The sequence below is a fragment of the Callorhinus ursinus genome, unplaced genomic scaffold (genome assembly GCF_003265705.2).
Source record: "Callorhinus ursinus isolate GAN/ISIS: 27379988/994484 unplaced genomic scaffold, GSC_fseal_2.0 scaffold5, whole genome shotgun sequence".
Taxonomy (NCBI): domain Eukaryota; kingdom Metazoa; phylum Chordata; class Mammalia; order Carnivora; family Otariidae; genus Callorhinus; species Callorhinus ursinus.
The window spans coordinates 63,353,464-63,378,209 of record NW_027397067.1 but is presented as its reverse complement, the minus strand read 5'-3'; the positions used below and the strand labels follow the sequence as shown (position 1 = coordinate 63,378,209).

Genomic DNA, 24,746 nt, shown 5'->3' with positions numbered 1-24,746 from the left:
GTTCTAGATTCATGGATAAATCCCACAGCCTCCCAGATTTGTGGATTAATCTAATGGCAGGATTTGAAAAGCTATTGTTATTTGAAACGATGTCCAGAATTTGCCTCAAAATTAGGGCAGAGTGGGGGGTGAGGATAGTATATGAAATAAGATTGGCCATGAATAGCTCATTGTTGAAATGACTGATGGATACTTAGGGGTTTATTATACTATCTTGCTGATTTTTTAAAATATGTTTAAAATTATCCCTTAAAAATTGGAATTTTTAAAGAGTCTATATTAACAATGAAGTAAACAGAAAGTTAACCAGGACAGGCCTCTTCTGTTTGCTTTCACAATACATAAAAAAAAAAAAAAAAAAAAAAACCTTTGCCGTCCATATATGAATGACCACTCCCAGGAAGAGGTAGTTGCTGGGGTCTCTGCTCACGAGAATATAAGGTCCATGGGGGCAGTGGCTTGTTATGTTCCCAGTGCCTAAAATAAGGCCTGACACTTAGCAGCCATGCAATATATATTTGTTAAATGGAAAAAAAAGAATAAATGAATGAATATCTATCTCCTGAAAGACAGAAGAAGCACAGCCTGTAAGAACAACTTTTAAATTTAATATAGGAAAGGCATTCTAATGACATAGATTGGGCTGCCTCAAAGCTTTCTCCATTGCTTAGAATATCTTGGCATGCCCTGCCTTTCCCTGTCTGCCCAACTTGCTATTTGAGAAGTGGCTCAAATATGAAGCCATCCCCCATCCATTCTTATCCCAGCCCATTATTGGGACAGAGAGAGCATCTCCCTTCATAGAGGCCGGAACATATCTCTCTCCCTAACACTTACCATGTTCACAGAGCTCTTGGTCATGGGACCTGGCACATAATAGGCCGATGATAAAAGTCAACTGATTCATTATTAAAAAGAGTTAAATTCCGTGTTGTATAGATTGTTTACGTAGAGGCTAGACTGGCATTTGCTAGGGATACTATAAAGCAGGTGTAGGCATCACCCACTGAATGACTCGTAAGTATTCATTGAGCACCTATTAGGTACCGGGCAGATGATGAGACGTCTGGGTAAGGTTCCGAGGACAGTGTGAAGGAGAGCATTTGAGACGTAAAACTTAGAGGATTTAAACAGGCATGCAGTGCAACAGGTTAAGGGAGGAGCAGAAGTGTATTAGTGATAGAAGGAACTCATGGATGATTTCACTAAATATCTTTCAAGATGTCTTCATCCAAACAATCCAATTTTAACCTGTTACAATATTTACCACAGATTCAAACTCAGAGCTGGAACAGAGTCCCATGGTAGCACTTTAAGAACTGTAAATACGTACTTCTGAATTGACCTTGGGCTGGCTTGCTTTCTTTGTCTTTGTTGTATGCAATAATTTGAACTGTGTAGTTCTGGTCTGGCATAAGACCTTGAATAATTGCTTTAGTTGCAGTGTTCTGGAGATTCAACTGATTGGTTTTGCCACCTATAATAAAACAAAAAGATAAATCAGCACTAAGAAACAGGTTAACTGGATACATTAAGAAAATTTATTAATCAGCAATCAAGATTTTAAAAGGTGAAAACACTTAAATATATACCTAATGGTGCATAGGCACGTAGCACTTAAATTTAACATTGTTCTTTATCATTCTTGGTTGTACTCTTTGCATTAGATAACTTGTCTAATTTAGACAAAACACATTTACAAAAATCTTTCATCATAAGGCATTATTGCTTTTATACACTAGGGAAAGACATAGTACAGGATTAGAAGACAGTAAGCCCTCAACATCAGAGACAGTCTTCAAGGAAAGAATTCCACTTAAAAGTGAAGGGAAAGATAAAGGCAGACTGAGTGCCATTATCTACGCTGGAATTTTTGCTATGGTCTCTCTAAACTGAGTCAAAGCATCCCTAAAGCATTAGCAATGTAATTATATTAAGCCTGAGCGTAACTGGCTCAGGATGTTGACAGAACCAGTCACTGCCCGGCTACTTAAACGTTAGCTTGCATCGTGAAAAGATTTCAAACCTCCATTATCTCTCCATCAAATTAGACTGACATCTAAGGCTTTTGTGGAAATACTGTTGGTTAAATATTCAACTTTTAGGCGAAATTCCAAATATGCCTTTCTTTTCTAATTTCTGGCAGTAGGTACTAAGTCTGAGAAAGGAGAAATTTAAAGCTTCCGCCCTGCTAGCCCTAACAGCAAAAAGGATCTGAAATTTGCTGAATGAATTAAACATAACACAGATTACAATATATTGTAATCATAGTCTCATAAAATTAATGATGTTATGTCTGGAATTTGATGCTGCTATCATCCATGCTGCCTGCTACTAGAAGGCAGAACTGAGCCTTTTTCTTGCCAAATGCATTTATGTCCAAGATATTAAACCCAGTTTCACAAACGTCTATTATTTAAAGCTCATCTACTACAAAGTGCACCACATAAATCTTTCTTGATGTGTGTTTCACTAAGAAAAAAAAAGTTTCTTAGAATACTCTGTATTAGAATCCCTGAGAGGCATAGGTGTATTATTTTACTAAAGGCTTTGAGAATTCTGCAATGAAACTCTTTAAAATAGGACTTCTTGGGTGCCTGGGTGGCTCAGATGCTTAAGTGTCTGTCTTCGGCTCAGGTCATGATCCTGGAGTCCTGGGATCGAGTCCCGCATCGGGCTCCCTGCTCCTTGGGAGCCTGCTTCTCCCTCTGCCTCTCTCTCTCTGTCTGTCTCTCATGAATAAATAAAATCTTTAAAAAAAATAGGACTTCTTAAATTTCTTTGACCATTAAACCATTTAAATGGTTGTATAATAGTTATGAGCATCTTGCAGATTACCATGGAACGCGCTTTGGGAAAGACTGGTATAAACTGTATTTGGAACACGTCTTGCAGTGCTAAAATGTCTACATTTTGTGTCTGGATGCATTTATTACTTTTTTGTTCACTCTATTTTATGTTTGATCAAGTAGATAACAGAGTGTCAACACCGTCTTATTGGCTTGGGTCACTGTAGTAAGGACACTGAGTCACTGGAAAAAATATAACCAGTATTCATGAAGAAATAATTTGCTTTCACCCTCAATTTTTATTTTGTCTCTGGAGGTGTTTAAGTAAGAGCTGGAGGTTTGCTTTGTGGGTGTGCTGTGGCAGAGAGGATTGAAGAATCTGGCTGAGATTTGGGTCAGAGGCTACACAAGTCACTTCTAAGACTCCCTGATTCTTTAATGCCACCTACATGGTATACTGAATAGTTTAGTATTATCAGTAATTAATCAGGGAAAGTTAAAACACCAATTACCTGGAGGAAAAAGAATAAACTTTCAAGATCAGATATGGGGAATTCTCAGAGGTACCACAAATTGGAAACTCGTATTTTGACCTTTAAAGTCATAATGATGTTCAAGAATCTCTTTTTTTTTTCTTCCAAGCTTTTATTTAAATTCAAGTTAGTCAACATACAGTGTAGTATTGATTACAGGAGTAGAATTTAATGATTCATTGCTTACATATAACACCCAGTGTTCATCACAACAAGTGCCCTCCTTAATGCCCATCACCCATCTGGCCCATCCCCCCACCCACCTCCCCTCCAGCAACCCTCAGTTCGTTCTCTACAGTTAAGAGTCTCTTATGGGTTGCTTCCTTCTCTGTTTTTATCTCATTTTTTCTTCCCTTCTTCTATGTTCATTTGTTTTGTTTTTTAAATTCCATATATGAGTAAAATCATATGGTATTTATCTTTCTCTGACTGACTTATTTTGCTTAGCATAATACACTCTAGTTCCATCCACGTTGCTGCAAATGCCAAGATTTCATTCCTTTTGATGGCTGACTAATATTCCATATTATCTATGTATACGTATATATGTATATACGTGTGTGTGTATATATATGTATATATTTTTGTATATATGCCACATCTTTTTCCATTCATCAGCTGATGGACATTTGAGCTCTCTTTCCATAATTTCGCTATTGTTGATAGTGCTGATATAAAACACTGGGGTGCATGTGCCCTTTTGAATCAGTATTTTTTTATCCTCTGGATAAATACCTCATAGTGCAATTGATGGGTCATAGGGTATTTCTATTTTTAACCTTTTGAGGAAGTTCCATACTATGTTCCACAGTGGCTGTACCAGTTTGCATTCCCACCAACAGTGTAAGTGTGTTCCCTTTTCTCTGCATCTTTGCCAACATATTTTATTTCCTGAGTTCTTAATGTTAGCCATTCTGACAGGTGTGAGGTGGTATCTCATTGTGGTTTTGATTTGTATTTCCCTGATGCAGAGTAATGTTGAGCATTTTTTCGTGTATCTCCTGGCCATTTGTATGTCTTCTTTGGAGAAATGTCTGTTCATGTCTTCTGCCCATTTCTTAACTAGATTATTTTTTGCCTGTTGAGTTTGATATGTTCTTTATAGATTTTGGATACTAGCCCTTTATCTGATATGTAATTTGCAAATATCTTCTCCCATTCCTTAGGTTGCCTTTTAGTTTTTTGATTGTTTCCTTCACTGTGCAGAAGATTTTTACCTTGATGAAGTCCCAATAGTTCATTTTTGCTTTTGTTTCCCTTGCCTCTGCAGGTGTGCCTAGCAAGAAGTTGCTGCGGCCAAGGTCAAAGAGGTTGCTGCCTGTGTTCTCCTCTAGGATTTTGATTGTTTCCTGTTTCACATTTAGGTCTTTCATCCATTTTGGATTTATTTTTCTGTATGGCGTAAGAAAATGGTCTAGTTTCATTCTTCTGCATGTCGCTGTCCAGTTTTCCCAACATCATTTGTTGAAGAGATTGTCTTTTTACCATTGGATGTTCTTTCCTGCTTTGTCGAAGATTAGTTGACCATAGAGTTGTGGGTCCATTGTGTTCTCTATTCTGTTCCATTGAACTATGTGTCTGTTTTTGTGCCAGTACCATAGTGTCTTGATCATTACATCTTTGTAATACAGCTTCAAGTCTGGAATTATGATGCCCCCAGCTTCGGTTTTCTTTTTCAACATTCCTCTGGCTATTCGGGGTCTTGTCTGTTTCCACACAAATTTTAGAACAGTTTGTTCTAGCTCTGTGAAAAATGATGGTGGTATTTTGATAGGGATTGCCCTGAATGCATAGATTGCTTTGGGTAGTATAGACAATTTAATAATATTTGTTCTTACAATCCATAAGCAAGGGATGATTTTCCATTTCTTTGTGTCTTCTTCTTCAATTTCTTTCATAAGTGTTCTATAGTTTTCAGTACAGATCTTTTACCTCTTTGGTTAGGTTTATTCTTAGATATCTTATGCTTTCTGATGCAGTTGTAAATGGGATCAATTCCTTGATTTCTCTTTCTGCTGCCTCATTATTGGTGTATAGAAATGCAACAGATTTCTGTACATTGATTTTATATCCTGCGACTTTGCTGAATTCATGTATCAGTTCTAGGAATTTTTTGGTGGAGACTTACGGGTTTTCTACACAGAGTATTATGTTGTCTGTAAAGAGTGAAAGTTTGACTTCTTCTTTGCCAATTTGGATGCCTTTTATTTCTTTTGGTTTTCTGATTGCTGAGGCCAGGACTTCCAGTACTATGCTGAACACCAGTAATGAGAGTGGACATCCCTGCCATGTTCCTGACTTTACAGGAAAAGCTCTCAGTTTTTCCCCATTGAGGATGATATTTGCTGTGGGTCTTTCATGTATGGCCTTCATGATATTGAGATATGTTCCTTCTATCCTACTTTCTTGAGGGTTTTATCAAGAAAGGATGCTGTATATTATCAAATGCTTTTTCTGCATCTGAGAGGATCATATGGTTCTTGTCCTTTTTTTAATGTGGTGTATGAACATTGATTGATTTGCAGATATTGAACCACTCTTGCAGTCCAGGAATAAATCCCACTTGATCGTGGTGAATAATCATTTTAATGTACTGTTGGATTTGACTGGCTAGTATCTTGTTGAGAATTTTTGCATACATGTTCATCAGGGATATTGTTCTGTAATTCTCTTTTTTAGTGAGGCCTCTGCCTGGTTTTGGAATCAAAGTAATGCTGGCTTCATAAAATGAGTTTGGAAATTTTCCTTCCATTTCTATTTTTTGGAACAGTTTCAGACGAATAGGTATTACTTCTTTTTCAAATGGTAGAATTCCCCTGGGAATCCATCTGGCCCTGGACTCATTTGTTGGGAGATTTTTTTTTTAAAGATCTTTATTTTATTTATTTATTTGACAGAGAGAGAGACAGCAAGAGAGGGAACACAAGCAGGGGGAGTGGGAGAGGGAGAAGCAGGCTTCCCGCCGAGCAGGGAGCCCAATGCGGGGCTCGATCCCAGGACCCTGAGATCATGACCCGAGCTGAAAGCAGTCGCTTAACCGACTGAGCCACCCAGGTGCCCCTGTTGGGAGATTTTTGATTACTGTTTCAATTTCTTTGCTGATTATGGGTCTGTTGAAATTTTCTATTTCTTCCTTTTCAGTTTTGGTCATTTATATGTTTCTAGGAATGTATCTATTTCTTCCAGATTGCCCAATTTGTTGCCATATAATTGCTCATAATATTCTCTTATAATTGTATTTGTTGTATTGATTATGATCTCTCCTCTTTCATTCATGATTTTATTTATTTGGGACTTTTCTCTTTTCTTTTTGATAAGTCTGGCTAGGAGTTTATAAGTATTGTTAATTCTTTCAAAGATCCAGCTCCTCATTGTGTTGATCTGTTCTACTGGGTTTTTAAATTTGTCTATCATTTATTTTTGCTCTAATCTTTATTATTTCTCTTCTTCTGCTGGTTTTAGGCTTTATTTGGTGTTCTTTTTACACCTCCTTTAGGTATAAGGTTAGGTTGTGTATTTGAGACTTTTCTTGCTTCTTGAGGAAGGCCTGAATTGCTATATACTGCCCTCTTACATGACTGCCTTTGCTGCATCTCAACGGTTTTGGACTGTCATGTTTTCATTTTCATTTGCTACCATGTATTATTTTTTTTATTTCTTCTTTAATTTCCTGGTTAACCCATTCATTCTGTAGTAGATGTTCTTTAACCTCCATTTGTGATCTTTTCAAATTTTTTCTTATGGTTGACTTCAAGTTTAATTGCACTGTGGCCTGAAAATATGCATGGTATGATCTCCATCTTTTTGTACTGGTTGAGGCCCAATTTGTGACCCAGTATGTAATCTATTCTGGAGAATGTTCCATGTGCACTTGAAAAGAATGTGTATTCTGCTGCTTTAGGATGAAATGCTCTGAATGTATCTGTTAAGTCCATTTGCTCCAGTCTATCATTCAAAGCCATTGTTTCCTTGTTGATTTTCTGCTTAGGTGATCTGTCCATTGCTGTGAGTGGGGTATTAAAGTTCCCTACTATTATTGCATTATTACCAATGAGTTTAAGTTTGTTATTATTGATTTATATATTTGGCTACTACCAAGTTGGGAGCATAAATATTTGCAATTGTTAGATCTTCTTGTTGGATAGACCCCTTTATTATGATACAGTGCCATTCTTCATCTCTTACTACAGTCTTTGGTTTAAAATCTAGTTTGCCTGATATAAGGATGGCTACTCAGCTTCCTTTTGATGTCCATTGGCATGATAAATGGTTCTCTACCCCTTCACTTTCAATCTGGAGGTGTCTTTGGGTCTATGAGTCTCTTATAGCAGCATATCAATGGGTTTGGGTTTTTTTATCCATTCTCATACACTATGTCTTTTGATTGGGGCAGTTAGTCCATTTACATTCAGAGTAATTATTGATAGATATGAATTTAGTGCCATTGTATTACCTGTGAAGTTGCCATTCCTGTAGACTATCTCTGTTCCTTCCTAGTCTTTGCTGCTTTTGGTTTCTCTTTCCCGCTCAAAGCATCCCCTTTAATATTTCTTGCAGAGCTGGTTTGGTGTTCACGAACTCCTTTAGTTTTTGCTTGTCTTGGAAACTCTTTATCTCTCTTTCTATCCTGAATGACAGCCTTGCTGGATATACTATTCTTGACTTCATTTTTTCCCATTCAGCACACTGAATATATCATGTCACTCTGAGTATATCAGTGTCACTCTCTTCTGTCCTGCCAAGTTTCTGTGGACAGGTCTGCTACTAACCTTATGTCTACCCTTGTAGGTTAAGGACCTTTTGTCCCTCACTGTTTTCATAATTCTCTCTTTATCTTTGTATTTTGCAAGTTTCACTATGATATTTCTTGGTGTTGACCTTTTGGGTTTGGTGTAAGCAGCTCCAGCCTCCACTCTCTCTCTTCCTCTCCCCCTCTTTCTCTGTCTTCTCTCTGCAAAAAGGGCTTCCTTCCCTCCGTGACACCGCAGCTTTTCTCTCCCCCAATTCACATTTCCAAACCTCACGTCTGCCATGTTCTCTCCCTCTAATTGTGCAGATTGTTTTCTTAATCCTCAGATCGATTTCCTAGTTCAAAATGATTTGCTTTTTGATCTAGCTGTGTTCAAGGGGTGAGGTAAGTTCAGGGTCCCCCTACTACTCTGCCATCTTAACTTGCCCCAAGAATCTCTTAAACTTGAATTCCCCATGATGGCTTATTTCAGAACACAAACAGCATTTTTAGAAGTCAAAGTTATTTCAAAATTGGGCTATACTTCAAAATGAAAATTCTGAACTAGGCTTGAGAATGAAATATTGCTTTCTGCAAGTGTGTCACTTCTGTGAGCCAACATGGGTAAAGTTGGCATCAGTATCACTGAACCATGAATCAATCTAAGGAGTCTGTGGGTAATATTTACTAATAGCCTTCTAGAAGGTTCGTTTTTCATGGCCAAGCAAGAAGCCAGGTGTTTCAGCTGTTTGTTTTGTTTGAGATTTTAAATCCACCACTGGGTAAGATGTCCACAATTATAAACAACAGGGCATCTGTCAGCCTCATTAAATGAGTTGGGAAAAGGACTCCAACAGCAAGGAGCCCAGGTCCATATAACCATCTTCATCACCAATAAAGAGGAAAAATTTTATAAGTATATAAATATAAATATGTATTATACAAATATTCTATTATTAAATATTTCTTACAGACTATGTGAAACAGGATCCTAGGAAAGGAAATGAGATCTGAGAGACATGCTCAAATCATCTTTATATCATCACAGGCAATATGATTGAGCTCTGACTATCTAACCATCACTGTTCTAAGTGCTTTACCTTTATAAATTCATTTAGTCCTCACAAGTGCTTCCCAAATTTAACATGCATAGGAGTCATCTGGGGATCTTTGTAAAGATCAGATGCTGATTCAGCAGGTGGGAGATGGGGACCAATATTCTGCATTTGCTCTCAGCTGATGCCTGTGCTGATTCTCAGATCACATTTTGAGTTCCAAGCCTTACAACTCCATGAGGTGGGAACTAGTGCTGTTTGTGCATTTTACAAAGGAAGAAACCGGAGAACGGAGAGGTTATATAACTTGCCCAAATGACATTTCTTTTTTTTTTTTTAAGATTATTTATCTATTTGACAGAGAGAGAGCACAAGTAGGCAGAGTAGCAGGCAGAGGGACAGGGAGAAGCAGACTCCCTGCTGAGCAGGGAGCCCGACGCGGGGCTCAATCCCGGGACACTGGGATCATGACCTGAGCTGAAGGCAGCCACTTAACCAACTGAGCCACCCAGGCACCCCCCAAATGACATTTCTTATACACCACAGAACCAGGTGTGGAGCTCAAGCAGTTCATGCTGTTGACCTTGTCCTTGTCTCCATGGCCCTATGTAACAATGGCAAATCCTCTACATACTCTGTATTGTTTTATTGATCGTACTTGTATAATAAAAACATAAAATAGAAGAAAAAAATTAAACCAAAATTTAATTTAAAAAATTTTGCGTAACTACTTATCTTCATGATCAATAAATCTAACTTTTACTTTTCCTGCTTTAATTTATCACTTATTTTCACAGTGTCTACTTAGCTTTTATCATTTTAATGTATAATTGCTGAGTAATATACTATCAAGTTAATTAATCATAATTTACTTAGCTGGTCACAACTGTTGGCTTTCCAGATGTATTGTATTTTTTTTAAGTGTCAACAGACCAAAAGTATTCATACTATGTTGAAACAGAGGTAGTGAAGATTTTAATAGTCTGGAAATTTCTCCTGAGGAGAATTATGGAGCCTAATAGTTACTCTTTAGACTTTAGGAACATTATTTCCTTGATTAGAGGGTAAGATTTCAAGTTCAAATATGAAATTAAAAACAAAACTTTCAAATGATTTATCTATGTGTAAAAAGTTGCTAATTGTGAAAACACAATTAACTGTTTTTACCTGAAGCTGGAGTCACAAGAAGTTTGTATCCACCAAATTTCCCCCTTGGAGCCTTCCATGAAATCTGTATACTGTCATGAGATAATACACTATATCTTAACCGTGTGGGTGGAGCCACTGCAAAAAGAGAAACAAAAATTGTTTAAATGTTGAAACATTTAAGCTGCCATTAGTTAAACTGAAGAGTCAACATAATGAAATCAAAACACATGACTTCATCAGCCTCAAAATATGCTCCTTCTATAACCTCACTAATGAATTGATCGGTTTGCACAATGACACAAACCCAAGAGCATCTGTTTCTTATTCAAGAGATAAGCATTTATTCAAATAATACTGACCTTATGACAAAGACCTATAACTTAGGTTAAAATTTAATGCTCTAGTCTAGTTTAAATTAAAGCCAATCTTGTAAAATGTTCATTATGTTACAAGGATGATTTTTTTTTTCCATCTTGGAATATGTAAGCTTTTATAATCTACTCTATTGGGACCTGTTTTTATGCCTTTAGGTTTTTCACTTTAGTAATCCAATATTTTTTATGATAAGGTCATTTAAGAAGGCTATCATGGACATATTATATTAATAAGATCTTCATTTAAAAACATTTGAGAAAGAGATTATAAAGGACCAAAATAGAAAGGACCAAATAAAAAATAATTATGTATTATAAAGTCTGATCCATTCTTGAAGTGTAGCTGATTTATATCTTTCAGAAAGATACACAGCATATGATCATGAGTCATGCCAGTACATTTAATCTTTTCTGATAGTTCACAAAATGGGTAGGTCTATATTACTCTTGTGTATGTCATTCAAACTTCAAAACATGTGTTTGGAACCCTACATCAGTGTTCCAGAATTTCAAAAGAAATAGTTTAAGAAGATTTTAATTACATAATATTTTTCCCTTTAAATTTTTTTGTTATGTTAATCACCATACATTACATCATTAGTTTTTGATGTAGTGTTCCATGATTCATTGTTTGTGCATAACACCCAGTGCTCCACGCAGAATGTGCCCTCTTTAATACCCATCACCAGGCTAACCCATCCCCCCCACGCCCCTCCCCTCTAGAACCCTCAGTTTGTTTTTCAGAGTCCATCGTCTCTCATGGTTTGTCTCCCCCTCCGATTTACCCCCCTTCGTTCTTCCCCTCCTGCTATCTTTTTTTTTTCTTAACATATATTGCATTATTTGTTTCAGAGGTACAGATCTGTGATTCAACAGTCTTGCACAATTCACAGTGCTCACCATAGCACATACCCTCCCCATTGTCTATCACCCAGCCACCCCATCCCTCCCACCCCCCACCACTCCAGCAACCCCCAGTTTGTTTCCTGAGATTAAGAATTCCTCATATCAGTGAGGTCATATGATACATGTCTTTCTCTGATTGACTTATTTCACTCAGCATAACACCCTCCAGTTCCATCCACGTCATTGCAAATGGCAAGATCTCATAATTTTGAAATTAGTTTGTCAAAAAAAAGCTTACATGTAACAGAAAAGTTAGCACTTACTACCCACTCTCATGCGCTGCCTTTCTTTCTCACTTTGGGAAACAGAAAGAGGGGGAGGAAGCAAACATTCTCCTTAATAGGTATGTAGCACAATATGGGGTTTGGGCATTAATTGTATTTTAGTTCTGTCACTTATTAAAGAAACTTCAGTGATTGTTTCTTCCAAAACTTTATTTTTAGAAAAAGTAGACTGTAAATGTTTGCTTCTCTTGCCTTTATATCATCTAAGAGATGATCTCAAAAGCTCACTTAATTCTCACAAAAATACAGTGCCATACCGATTTTATATATAAGGGAACCAAAGAGAAGCTAGAGACTTGCCCAAGTTCACATACTGGTGAATGACAGTCCCTGACCCCAAGTGAAATGCTGTTTCTTCGGCAGAAAAGCCATATTAAGAAGGCACCCTTCATTGAGCTAGATGAATGAGTAACCTACTCCTCTACAAACTACCCACTCATTCAAAATCAATAAGCAGTGAAGGACACAATCTTAAGGGTAGGTACTCTCTTTCTGTTGCCCTTTCCTACCTCTTAGTAGAGAATGCTAGCCATTCTCAATGGAACAAAGAGTTGACATTTCTCTCGTTTATGGGAAAATATGGATTTATCATAAGAATAACTATTTTGAAATTCAAGAGGAAGGTGGCTAAATCTAACATTTGGATGAACAGAAAAACTATTACTATTTTTGCTTAGTCTGCAACTTGATGAGAATAATCTATTTATAGGTAGGCTCTTATTACTTATGGAAGAAAATTTAAAATAAGTATTAAACAATTTTAAACAATATATCCAGTTGCTTGGCCAAATCTTGCCAGTGGGCTGGTAGACCTCATTGGCCAAGCTTATTACCAAGTTCTGCATGAATGCCCTGGTGAAAGACAGCTGACATGCCTGGGAACCATCAAGTGGAGAAGTACAACAAGGATGATGGAGGACGCAGTCTAGACAGTTGCAAGAGGATCAACCAATTCTGTCAGTACCCCAGGTGTGCTGACTTCTCAAGGAGGGCAAATAAGTCAACAATATTCAGAATTCCTAAGTTCAAGATTAGAAATCCTTTTTTTAAAGATTTTATTTATTTATTTGAGAGAGAGAATAAGATAGAGAGAGAGAGCATGAGAGGGGGGAGGGTCAGAGGGAGAAGCAGACTCCCTGCCGAGCAGGGAGCCCGATGTGGGACTTGATCCCAGGACTCCAGGATCATGACCTGAGCTGAAGGCAGTCGCTTAACCAACTGAGCCACCCAGGCGCCCCAAGATTAGAAATCTTTACAGCATTTTCTACCCAGGCTACTGTTCTTTAAAGGTTTTATTTATTTATCTGAGAGAGAGAATGAGCAAGGGGGGGATGGTCAAAGGGAGAGGGAGAAGTAGACTCCCCTCTGAGCAGGGAGCCCAATGCAGGGCTCAATTCCAGGACCCCTGGATCATGACCTGAGCTAAAGGCAGACACTTAACTGAGCCACCCTGGTGCCCCACCAGGCTACTGTTCTTTAAATGTGGTCTGAGTTTATAGCTCTGCCACATTTTTTTAGTTAATAACCATAGCCTTTTGAACCCCCAGGAGAAAGTGATGAGGATAACAATGATGCATATGACTAGTCCCATTATGACTGCTAGTAAAAAGCAATACCACCATTCTCTTTTATCAACAGACCACATCTATTGCTAGATCAGCAAAAATACTACCACAATCAGTAAGAGAAAATCTTGGTTAGACACAAAGCTCACATTTCCTTTAGTTTTTTGCCTTTAGGGGAAAAAGAGTGAAAAGAAAAAAGGCTAGTTAAGAAAGAAGGAGGCATGAGGTCATAGTTTCAAACTTCAAAGTTAACTCCTTTTTCTCTGTATGGTAGACAGACCCTGGGACTTGCATCAGAGCAATGGTAGCCAAGATTGAGAAAAACGCTGTAAATGCAGTACAGAAATCATTGCTCTTATCTCATGAAACGAAAAGTTGGGTATATTTGATGCCAGATCCATGATTTTTCTTTTTGCAAGCACAAAGGAGGTGCTTCTATACATACCCTTAACTTCCAGTAATATTACAAATGCTGATGTGAATTTGACTCAGAATTTAATTCATGTTAGTTAAAATCCTAAGCTTTTTAAGAAGACAAAAAACGAGTATAAAGTTTGATTTCTAGCCCACACCGAGAACCCAGAGTAAGCCAACCAACTCATTCCTTGCATGGTGAAGCCAGGCTTCCTGTGTGGGACTGGGCCAAATACAACATTTGTGAATATATGTATTTCATCCTGAAGAGGAATGGAGGGGGAAGAATGAGGAGGGTCCACTCTTTATTTTCGCCTCTACTGCAGGGTTAGGCTTGTTACGGAACGTATAGGGCTGTTTTTGTTTTGTTGTGTTGTGGGTTTCTTTTTTGAGAGGGAAGTTTTTTTAAACCACCAAATTTCACTACAATTATTCTCATAGAAATCAAATCTTGTAGGCAGAAAATGAATGTTCACGTGATTTATTGAAGCCTCGCTGTTATCAATAGGCATTTGGGAAATTTTATTTCATAAGGTGCCTATTAAAGGGGTAACTTTCCATCCTTCCCTCCCTCCATCCCTTCCTTCTCGCTTTCTTTTTTCCTTTCTTCCACTTCAACTCCACAACAGAAATCTTGCTCTTTTGACATGTGACAACTTATGCAAAGATTTCTTTTTTTTTTTTTTTGGAGAGAGAGCGTAGACATGTGTGTTGGGGAGGTGGGGCAGGAAGGGCAGAGGGAAAGGCAGAGGGAGAGAGAGAGAGAGAATCTTAAGCAGGCTCCAACGGCCAATGCAGAGCTCAACTCGTGGTTTGATCTCACCACCCTGAGATCATGACCTGAGCTAAAATCAAGAGTGGGACACTCAATTGACTGAGCCATCCAGGCACCCCCAAATATTTATTTCAAATAAAATATTTTCATTAATTTCCTGAAACACTACTTTTTATACAGGAAAACCGAAATGAAGATCCGTTCTTCACTACCCATGATTGCCTCCTGTCTGCCTTTTTTAGTACCCTGGGGGTTTCTTCCCTGGAACAACACTCCCTCTGCACCGCATGGGGCCTCAGCTGTGTTATCAATCAGCCATATTCCCCTGACTAAGGGGTAAGAAAATGACTCAAACAGGGTCGGGCAGACTCTCCCAAGAATCTGAAACTTGTGTCCAGCAATGGAAGGAAGGAAAAGAGACCATCATTACATTGCAATAACATGCCCTAATAAAAAGTGGTCACTGTTTCCTAGAAATTTTACGCAGGGTGTTCCTAGAGTCCCATCCTTTTCAAAGCTTAATTATTTAACTTTTACTTTAACGATATGAGCTACTTTGTTACCTACCAGTAAATACATTTTTTTTTTTTTTTTGCTTCAATTGGCCAGAGAAGGTTTCTTTTATTTGCAACCAAAAACCTCTAACTGATCAAGATGGAGTAGTATGGGCAGTGAGAATGTGTTCTCTTTCAAAACATAGTTTTGGGTGCAGTATCAATAGAACAACCTCTTATATTTATTAAGTAAATGACCTTTAGGCAGCAGAGAAGTATTTGGCTTATTTTTCTGAGGGATCTAAAAACACCCAAACAAACAACAAAGGTCTTGGCTTTTTATCTCAGTTATTTTTCAATTAAATGCACTGCCCTGGGGCGCCCAGGTGGCTCAATTGGTTAAGGGTCAACTCCTGATTTTGGCTCAGGTCATGATCTCAGGGTCCTGAGACTGAGCCCTGGGATGTGCTCTGCGCTCAGCAGGGAGTCTGCTTGAGGATTTCTCTCCCTCTGCCCCTCCCCTCTCTTGCTTTCTCACAAATAAATAAATGAATCTTTAAAAAAATAAATAAATGTGTTGCCCAATGTTCTATAAATAGGAGAACTTAAAATAGAGAAATTTACTGTGAGATATACTGGGGGGAGTTTTTATCTTGCTTAGAACCTACTATGTTTCATTTCATGACCCGTTATAAAGATGCTGAAAAGAGCAGTAAAGAAAATATTCTCAACTGTCCAAACATGTTTGACTACTAGTAACAACAAAAAAATAGGTGTAAATTTCTTAACACAGAGATCTTTATAAAGTTAAATCTAGCCCTGATGCAAAGTCTCCAATTTTATATGCTTTGAGGTTTTTAAATGACAGTTACTTTACCTTCAGTGGTTTCTGCTTATAACCTTCCAAAACAAATACTGCTGAAACCCAGTGCAGATTTACTATGAAATACTGAGAAAGTATTAGTCCCACCATTCTGTCATGTAATATTTTTTTTATTGCAGCCAACACAACAATATGTTTTCTGTGTTCCAGTTCATCTCACAACTTGTCTTGAAAAGAAGATGCTGGAATAATCTAGGTATAAACAGCTACTTTTGAGCCAATGTGCATTCACATTCTCTGGAGACAGAAAGTTCTTCAGAAAGAATTACTTGGAGACACTAAGGTGTAAAGCACATTCTGTTGATTAAGCAATTTAAGAGGGGGAAAGTTAATTTCCTATATGCCTTTTAATACTGACTGTATTAGTGGCTTACAACAACAGAAATGTATTATCTTACAGTTCTGGGGGTCAGAAGCCTGAAATGGGTCTCACTGGGCTAAAATCAAGGTGTAGGTAGGGTTGCATTCCCTTTTGGAGGCACTCAGAGACCATCCGTTTTCTTGTCCTTTCCAGCTTCTAGAGGATTCCTGCATTCCTTCACTTGAGTCCCCTTTCCATCTTTAAAGCCATCAATAGTCAGCAAAGTCTTTCTGACATGACTTCACTCTGACGTTGCTTCCTCTGCCTCCCTCTTCCATATTTAAGATGCCAGTGATTGGATCCAAATTGGACCCACCCAGGTAATCCAGGATAATCTCCCTATCTTAAAGTCAACTGATGAACAACTTTCATCCCATCAGCAATCGTAAATTCCCCTTTGCCATATAATATGGCATATTTACAGGTTCTAGAAATTAGGATGTGTACATCTTTGTGAGCACATTATTCTGCCTACCACACTGACCTTTTCTTTTCATTTTGTGAATAAATGTGACTCCAAAATGTCTATAAGAACATAAAGTTTGAGAGGAATTAGTGTCGGCTAGCAAGTCAACACACCTGCCTTTAGCAAAGTACTGTATTGAATGTCAAACACATTCACATGTGGCTTTGCAAATTAGTGTCAAAATTGGCCAATGCACAAGAACTCGCTACTATGTCTGCTTTAAAAGTAGAAAATCAAGGGCACCTGACTGACTCAGTCAGAAGAGTTTGCGACTCTTGATCTTGGGGTTGTGAGTTTGAGCCCCACGTTGGGTATAGAGATTACTGAAAAATAAACTTGAAAAAAAAATTGAAAGTAGAAAATCAATCAGGGGTGCTTGGCTGGCTAAGATGGTAGAGCATGTGACTCTTGACCTCGGAGTTGTAAGTTTGAGCTCTATGTTGGGTATAGAGACTACTTAAATTTAAAAAATCTTTAAAAAAAGCAGAAAATAAATCAAATAAAGCATTTCACATTCTTTATTCTCTACTCAAACCAATCATGTAAATAAATGGTGTCATGGTAGATAGAACTAAGATTCAGTTTCTCAAATGTCTCACATACTTTCCTAAAAGCCAAAGAAGTCAATGACATCCAAAGCCTTTTCTTATTAGGATCTCCTCCCACATGTCCCACTATCTTCCTTCTTGAAAGTTTCTGCAGCCTTCACTTCTAGGCCACTACAATCCCCTGACCCTCTTTACAATTGCTTTTTTGAAAATTTCAATCATCCTTTTTCTTCCTTTAACTTCTTAACTGTTGATGTCCTCCATATTTCATCCTCACTTCTCTCCATCAGGCCATGCCTTTTTGGTTCACGGGTCCCTATCAGCTAAGCACAAAACAGTTCAGATATATTCCCTGCCCTCATCTCTTTCACCTAAGCTCCAGACCATCCACTACTCACCGGACATCTTGTCCTGAATGTTCCACAAGCCCTTTAAAGCTCCATATGTATCTAAGACTGACCTCATCATCTTCAGCTTAACATTGCTTCATTGCTTATTCTTTTATTTCTTTAAAGATTTATTTATTTGAGAGAGAGAGAGTGTGTGTGTGTGTATGTGCACAAGCAGGGGGAGGGGCAGAGAGAGAGGGAGAGAATCTCAAGGAGACTCCCCATTAACCGTGGAGCCCGATGCAGGGCTTGATCTCACGACCCTGAGATCATCACCTGGGCCAAAATCAAGAGTTGGACGCTTAACTGACTAAGCTACCCGGGCGCCCTGCTTATTCTTTTATTAATCTCTTCAACAAATGTATACTATGACTGAGCCATTGTTCTGTATCAGAGATACAGACACTAAGGAAAGAATTACTGTTTTAACGAGCGTAGGTAAACAAACAACTATGACACAAAGATACAAAGGCAATAATAACATAGGGGTCGAAATTAAAGGCCCCATCTACTCAGTTCTCCAGCAAAAAGCCTTAGAGTCATCTTTGACATTTTCCTTTCACAACTCCCTCCATGTCTAATCCGAAAACAACTTCTATCCCTTCTACCTCTGAAATGTTTCTTGGATTCGTTCTCTTCTTTATATTCTCCTACCCAGTTCAGGCCCCCAACAGCTACTTCCCAGATAGTCGATATAATTTTCTAATGATCTCTCTTACTTAACTTATTCCCCAAGCCCCTATAAATCACAAATACGAGTATCATCGATATTGCTATCAGAGTCTCTCTAAAAAATGGAGCTGTTTAAAATCCTCCACAGTCTGGCTCCAGTATGCCTTTCCATCTTTGTCTTTTGCTACACAACCCCCTCCACCCCACCAAAACTTGCATGGCGATTTATCTGCCTATACCTCCGTCTCCTTAGTAACAGTAAGCTGCTGGAAGACAAAGAGTAAAGTTTTACTCACTTTGTATCCTGAACCTGACACACAGTGTGTGCCCCATAAATGTTCATTAAAAATGGAATTTGGCCAACAATGTGTATCTGGTCGATGGCATCCCCAAAAGTATCCCAGAAGGGCTTTCTGTATGATCAGTTACTCCATGAATGACCATTTCTGAATTAAGTTAGACTAAGATGGCAGCTCTGAAGGGCTTTGTGATTTGCCTGCCCTTTGTTCCAAAGGCCTTATGTCGTGTATCCCACAATTTAGATGGTAAGTTATCTGGGATTTCTAGTCTCACTTCCAAAAGCGTCCTTGTATTAATGTAAGTAGGGGAACCAGAATTTGTCTGTCCAACTGTTTCCTATATGTTGCACGAAGCCGTTGGAAATATGGCTTTAACACTATTTGAACATGCAAAGGGTCAAGTTCCATGCCTTTCCAAACAAGTCTGCCTCGCTTTAAGGAAGCAGGGTGGGGTGGTTCTTAACATTTGACTTTTCTCTAACCGTAAATTCCAAGCCTTAGACATTAACACTCCTAAAATAACTTTCTTTATCACATGTAGATTTCCTTGCTAAGCTGATGAATGACTATTTCAGCACCAACATTTCTGCTTCTGCAAGATTATTATGTTAACCTAGTAATGGAGTCTTGCTTACTTATACATGTTGTGCACTTACTTCGGAGGTTAGCACGCTTTTTCTGCAAAAGGCCAGATAATAAATATTTCAGGCTCTGTGGTCTATACAGTCTCTTTCACAACTACTCAGCTTCGCAATGTGAAAGCAGGCACAGACATAGGTAAACAAATATTTGCATCCAATAAAACTTTGATGACAAAACAAGCAGTGGGTCAGATTTGGCCCATGAGTTGGTAGTTTACTAACTCCTAGCATACTTTATAAAAACGAGTGGAAATTGAGAATAAAAGTGCAGATCCCAGTAATACAGATAGATTTCAAAAATTAAGTTCAATGAAAACAAAGCTAGAAATCATTGGAAATGCTTAAAATGGCATATCAGCAGCCTCTGTCAGGCTTTTAGTAACCTTCACACTATGTGCTAGTTTTAAGAAAGGAACAAAATAATAAAGACCAGGTATGAAGTGGTAGAAATATTTTGTAGACCCTCTATTTAAAAGACAAGGCATGACTGGGGTACATACACCCATCACAGCTCCTTATTAATGGAACTGATTTTGTAGCATGCAAATTTGGCTTTTCCTAATTAAATCTGCACAGCCTCTTCAGAAGCATGTGAAGAATGAGCTGTTTAACAAACCACCACAAAATTACTATGCTCAGTCCCTGGTGAGGTCTTAACCCTCATCAAAGTTGTGGCACATTTCTACAAGGTAAACAACTGGTAAAACTGAGTAAAAGCCAACATATGACCCTGCCTAGAAACACAGTAGAACCCATGCAACAGTATTAGGGTAAATAAAATAAAAAATAATAATCAGAACCAATGTAGCTAGAGTCCCAGGCCCTGATAATTATCTTAAAGTTTTGCATTACCTTGACCCTGGACAATGGCACAAAAATAAGCAATGACCAGCAGAGCTGGAAACAGCCAGTTTTGCATGTTGCGCTGGGAAATCTTCATTTTATCCTCTGCTTTTCACATGGGATGCAGCAGCAGTCCTGGAAATAGAGAGCAGAGGAAGATTTTGAGAAGCCTGAAAATGAAGTATATGTAGTCATCCAGGACTGGCAAGCAAGCCAACATGGATTAGTAACGTCAGGAAGTAATTCATTCCCTAGGGCACCATATATTTCACTCTGAAATATAAACTGATAAAAGAAAATTTTCTGAGATGATGCTGCAAATGGGGAAAATGATCTGAAATATGTAGGAAAAGAAGTTCAGAAAGTCCTCTGTGACTCTTTGTAAGGCATACATTGCCCAGGGAGTTTTCCAAATGGATAAATTCCAAAAGTTTACCTAAAATGACCATTGTCATCAGACAATCACAATTTCCTTGACAGTAATGTGTTCCTCTAGTATTTTTCACATAAAGTTGAAAGTTCTACTGTTGCCTTCTATTGCCTACAAAGTAAAGATGATATATGGGCCCTTTCCTCTGGTAATCAAAAAGAACGTGAAAAAACACTTTGTGCTAATATGGAATCACTATTCTGCTTCTATTTCACTGGGCTGAAATCCATAATCCTTTCATCTTTTCTTATAACTTTTTTTTCTCTCATGTGTGAATCTAAAAACAAGTCCAAGGTTTGCTTTTTCACGAGGAGATCAATGAAAGAAAAACCATAAGAAAAAGAGAGAGAGATGAAAAGGGGACAAATGTAGTAAAGGAAGAAAAGAAGGAGGGAGGAAAAGCAGCATGGAGAGAGAAGAAGCAAGGGTGACTGGTTGGTATTAATTTATGAGGCCAGTCTACAAATTCTTGACCACAACTCTATCATAAGCCATTACCGAGGCGAAATTCTGAGTCCTTTCACAGAGAGTAAAAAGACATCTCAAAAGCTTTCTTCTACCCAGAGCATTTTTTCATTCATATATTCATTCATTCATTCTCCAATATTGTTTCACAAAGGATCTGAGGCAAATTTCAGATAAATAGCAAAGAATATTTTTGGTATGTCTACTGTGATATTTGAGACATATTTAATTATAAGATTTATTAGCACAGAGTTGTATGATCTCTCAATTTAAAACATATCTTTCTTGGTTACAGCTCCATTACCAGTATTAAAGTAGTGTATTTCTGACTTCTCCCGTCCCTCCAGAATGGAGAATCTATATATTTGTCCACCTTGCAGTTTTTTTGAGAACAAGCTTTTTTTTTAACTTGTCAATATTATGGTTTTTTTTAATTTATTTATTTCTGCATTTATCATTAGGAATTGCTTCTTTTTGCTTTTCTGCTTTTATTGTTTTATTTGCTTTTCATTGTTCTTTGTAAATTTTTTTGAATCTTAAAGTAATATAATATGATTCTTTATTTGAGGCCATTAATTTTCCTCTGAATATGCTTTGGCCACATCACATAAGCTTTAATTTCTTTTTTAACTGAGCAGTTATCTCATGAATACAGTGAAGTGTAAGTCTGTGAACTCTCAAAGCAGTATGACTGATGCACTTAAAAAACCTCGGAGATCCTGGTGTTATTCCAGAGTAATACAGTGACTCCAGAGGAATAAATAATTGTATTTCCTTCAAGCAATCGTTCAAAATAATTTTTTTTGGCAAGTACTTTTTTTATAATACCTAATGACAGTGTGTGCAACTCTTGCATTGCGAGTAAAAGGGAGATCTGTAACCTTTGATAATCATGTAAATAATCAAGTTAAGATTCTATCATGAAAATTAAAGAAGGTACTCAATTGTATCTAGAGACCCCCAAAATATCTTCCTCTATCAGGCTACCATCGTTTCCAAACGCTAATTTCCTTGGATTAAGATATTCACATATTGGCAGCTCCTTAAAATTCCTAATGGAATAGGCAATACATTAAGTGCCTACCCTAAAAGAATAAGCAACACATTAAGGGATTAACATATATATTTATTTTATATATATTGAGCGTTTTAGCTTGGATTGATTCACTGCAGATTAGTAAACCAACCATTTGTCACAACACAGAGGAAGTTGGGCAAACGGTAAATAAATTTTGATGAATTAAAGGAAGAATGACCCTGGGGCATATACAGAACCCTCACTCTACAGAGGCAAAAAGAACAAGATTAGGTGGATTATCCAAAGGGATGTGAGTAGCATTTATGTAGACAGAAGGCATGAATACAGAGGATTTGAAAAGATATGGGAGTAGGCTTCAGCCCTATTGCAACCAGGAAATCAACAAATCTGCCAGTCACCCAGAGAGCTGTCCACTACACCCCCAAAAAACCATACCAGCAGAATCACTCTCTCAACGCAAATAAATAGTCTAAGGTTTTGTGTCCCAACACCGTAACCATAGGTTTTAATCAGAACAAGGCAAAGAAAAGGAGAAGTAAGGAAACACACCGCATTTGTGTTTCCAGCATACACTTTAATCAAGGACTTTTATCAGATACCACATGACAGTTTTTAACATAGGAGAAAAAGATCCTTTTACAAGCCATAATCCAAAAGCCTTTCTCTGTTCTCTTCAAAATACTACAATTCCTATGCCCAGGTGTTTTGAAGCAATAATTAACGTGACACACTGGAAGTTAATCTGCATCTCATAAAATTTTATTTTTTAAATTTATTTATTTTTTAAATTTTATTATTTTATATGTTAATCACCATACATTACATCATTAGTTTTTGATGTAGTATTCCATGATTCATTGTTTGCATATGACACCCAGTGCTTCATTCAGTACGTGCCCTCTTTAATACCCATTGAATCACAGATCTGTACCTCTGAAATAAATAATACATTATATGTTTAAAAAAAGAAGAAGAAGACTATAGCAGGAAGGGAAAAATGAAGTGGGGTAAATTGGAGGGGGAGACGAATCATGAGAGACTATGGACTCTCGTAAAATTTAATTTTAATTAATTAACTAACTAATTCTACCCTACTCTTGGTAATTTTTTTTAAACAGTATTATTTATATGGAAAGAATTGTATCCATAGCTTATCTTTAAATCTTCCTTTTTACTGTTTACTTTAAATTAGGATGAGTAATATATTGAGAGAAGTGGAATTTTAGTTTTCCCAAGGTTTTCTGCCAAGTCTCCAAATTTTTGGACAGTAAAATAGGGGCAAGAAAAATCCTAATTCCTATTAAAGTGCCATGAGATACTTCAACATTTACCAAAATGTCAAAGCCTAATTTGTTGAAACTTTGCCTAAAAGCCTGCCCAACACAAACAACTCTGCCTTAATTTTTTTGCTGTTGTTTAAAAACATATTAAAATGGCCACTTAGTTCTAAGTTCAGAAGGTATAAACCCAATTTTGGGAAAGTTGATAATGTTTAGTACAAGTTTTCTCAAAACACTGCCACAATTTCGTAGTCAGTAATTTCAAACTATCCTGGTTAGGACTAATTTGCCCTTCTTCTACTTCATGTGTTTGTTTTATTTAATGTCACTTGTGTAGTTGAGTTTAATAAGGAGCAAAGGCTCTGAGTACAGCCAGTTTTATCAAAATTCGTTAAAACATTTATTCTAAAGTTTTTGTAAACCACTCGTTACATATACAAACACTTGCACAGACTTACACACACCTATACATTCAAATCTTGGATAATGTTCTATCCAATGAGTGCTGACTTACAAAAAAAACTATGAACTTAAACAAAATTTTTGCTAGCCATCTGGCATATGGCCTTAAGGGACCTTAAGAGAGTGTGTTATTTGTAGTATTAGAAACCAAAGCTCTCTACTTGGTTCTAAGGAAAATACAAAACGTTATACTACATAATCCCTGCCCTCAGTGATCTCACTATTTTATTGAAAAGAAAGATCACCAGCAAATACATTGCAAATCTACATAAAATAAGTATGAAATAGAACAGAGTTAGCACAAAGTGGTGGTATAAATAGAAAACTGGGAGGTAGGAAGACAATCTGCCAATAATTTGTTAGGGGTACTTGGCTAACTGGTTTAACCACTTAGACTTGGTTTCTTTATACAAAATGTGCAAATTAACATCTACTTTATTCAATGATTGAGGTAATGCAGATAATGTACTTAGAACACAGGTAGCTCTCAAAAAGTTCTACTTCATTCCATGTTAGCAACGGGTTGAAGGAACACAAAGGACAAAGTAATGGTAACAATCAACAAATTTACTACTTGAGTATATACTAAAGGAGGAAGGAAATCCAAGAAGTCTTTATCTACCCCATCATATTAAGGTGTTGGGATTAACTTGGCAAAAGGTTTAGGCAGACAATGATAGAGACACAATTATTTGCATGGGTGAACTGCTTTAAACTTTTCAAAATATATTCCTACCCATATTTTATCATTTTCCAGATGACAGCTCTATATAGATTCAAAATAATCAACCATATGAGGATGTGGAAGATTTGACTTAAGAGCAACTCACAGACTTAGAAAAAAAAAAAGACTTAGCAGGTCTAGTTGACAAGTTCATGCAAAGAAGATTTAAAAGAATTG

At 37.4% G+C, this 24,746-nt stretch overlaps 1 protein-coding gene across 5 annotated transcripts in view; it reads right to left on the bottom strand.

Annotated features, from left to right (window-relative positions):
- Positions 1-24,746, bottom strand: part of COL14A1 (collagen type XIV alpha 1 chain) — a 214,471-nt gene that overhangs the window by 176,550 nt on the left and 13,175 nt on the right. For all 5 annotated transcript variants that reach the window (XM_073893159.1, XM_073893157.1, XM_073893158.1 and 2 more), the window contains exons 2-4: positions 20,179-20,304; positions 10,274-10,390; positions 1,334-1,477 (exon numbers count right to left, since the gene is read on the bottom strand). In XM_073893159.1, the coding sequence (XP_073749260.1) occupies positions 1,334-1,477; positions 10,274-10,390; positions 20,179-20,266 (349 nt within the window). In that variant the 5' untranslated portion in view covers positions 20,267-20,304. The remainder of the gene's footprint in view (positions 1-1,333; positions 1,478-10,273; positions 10,391-20,178; positions 20,305-24,746) is intronic.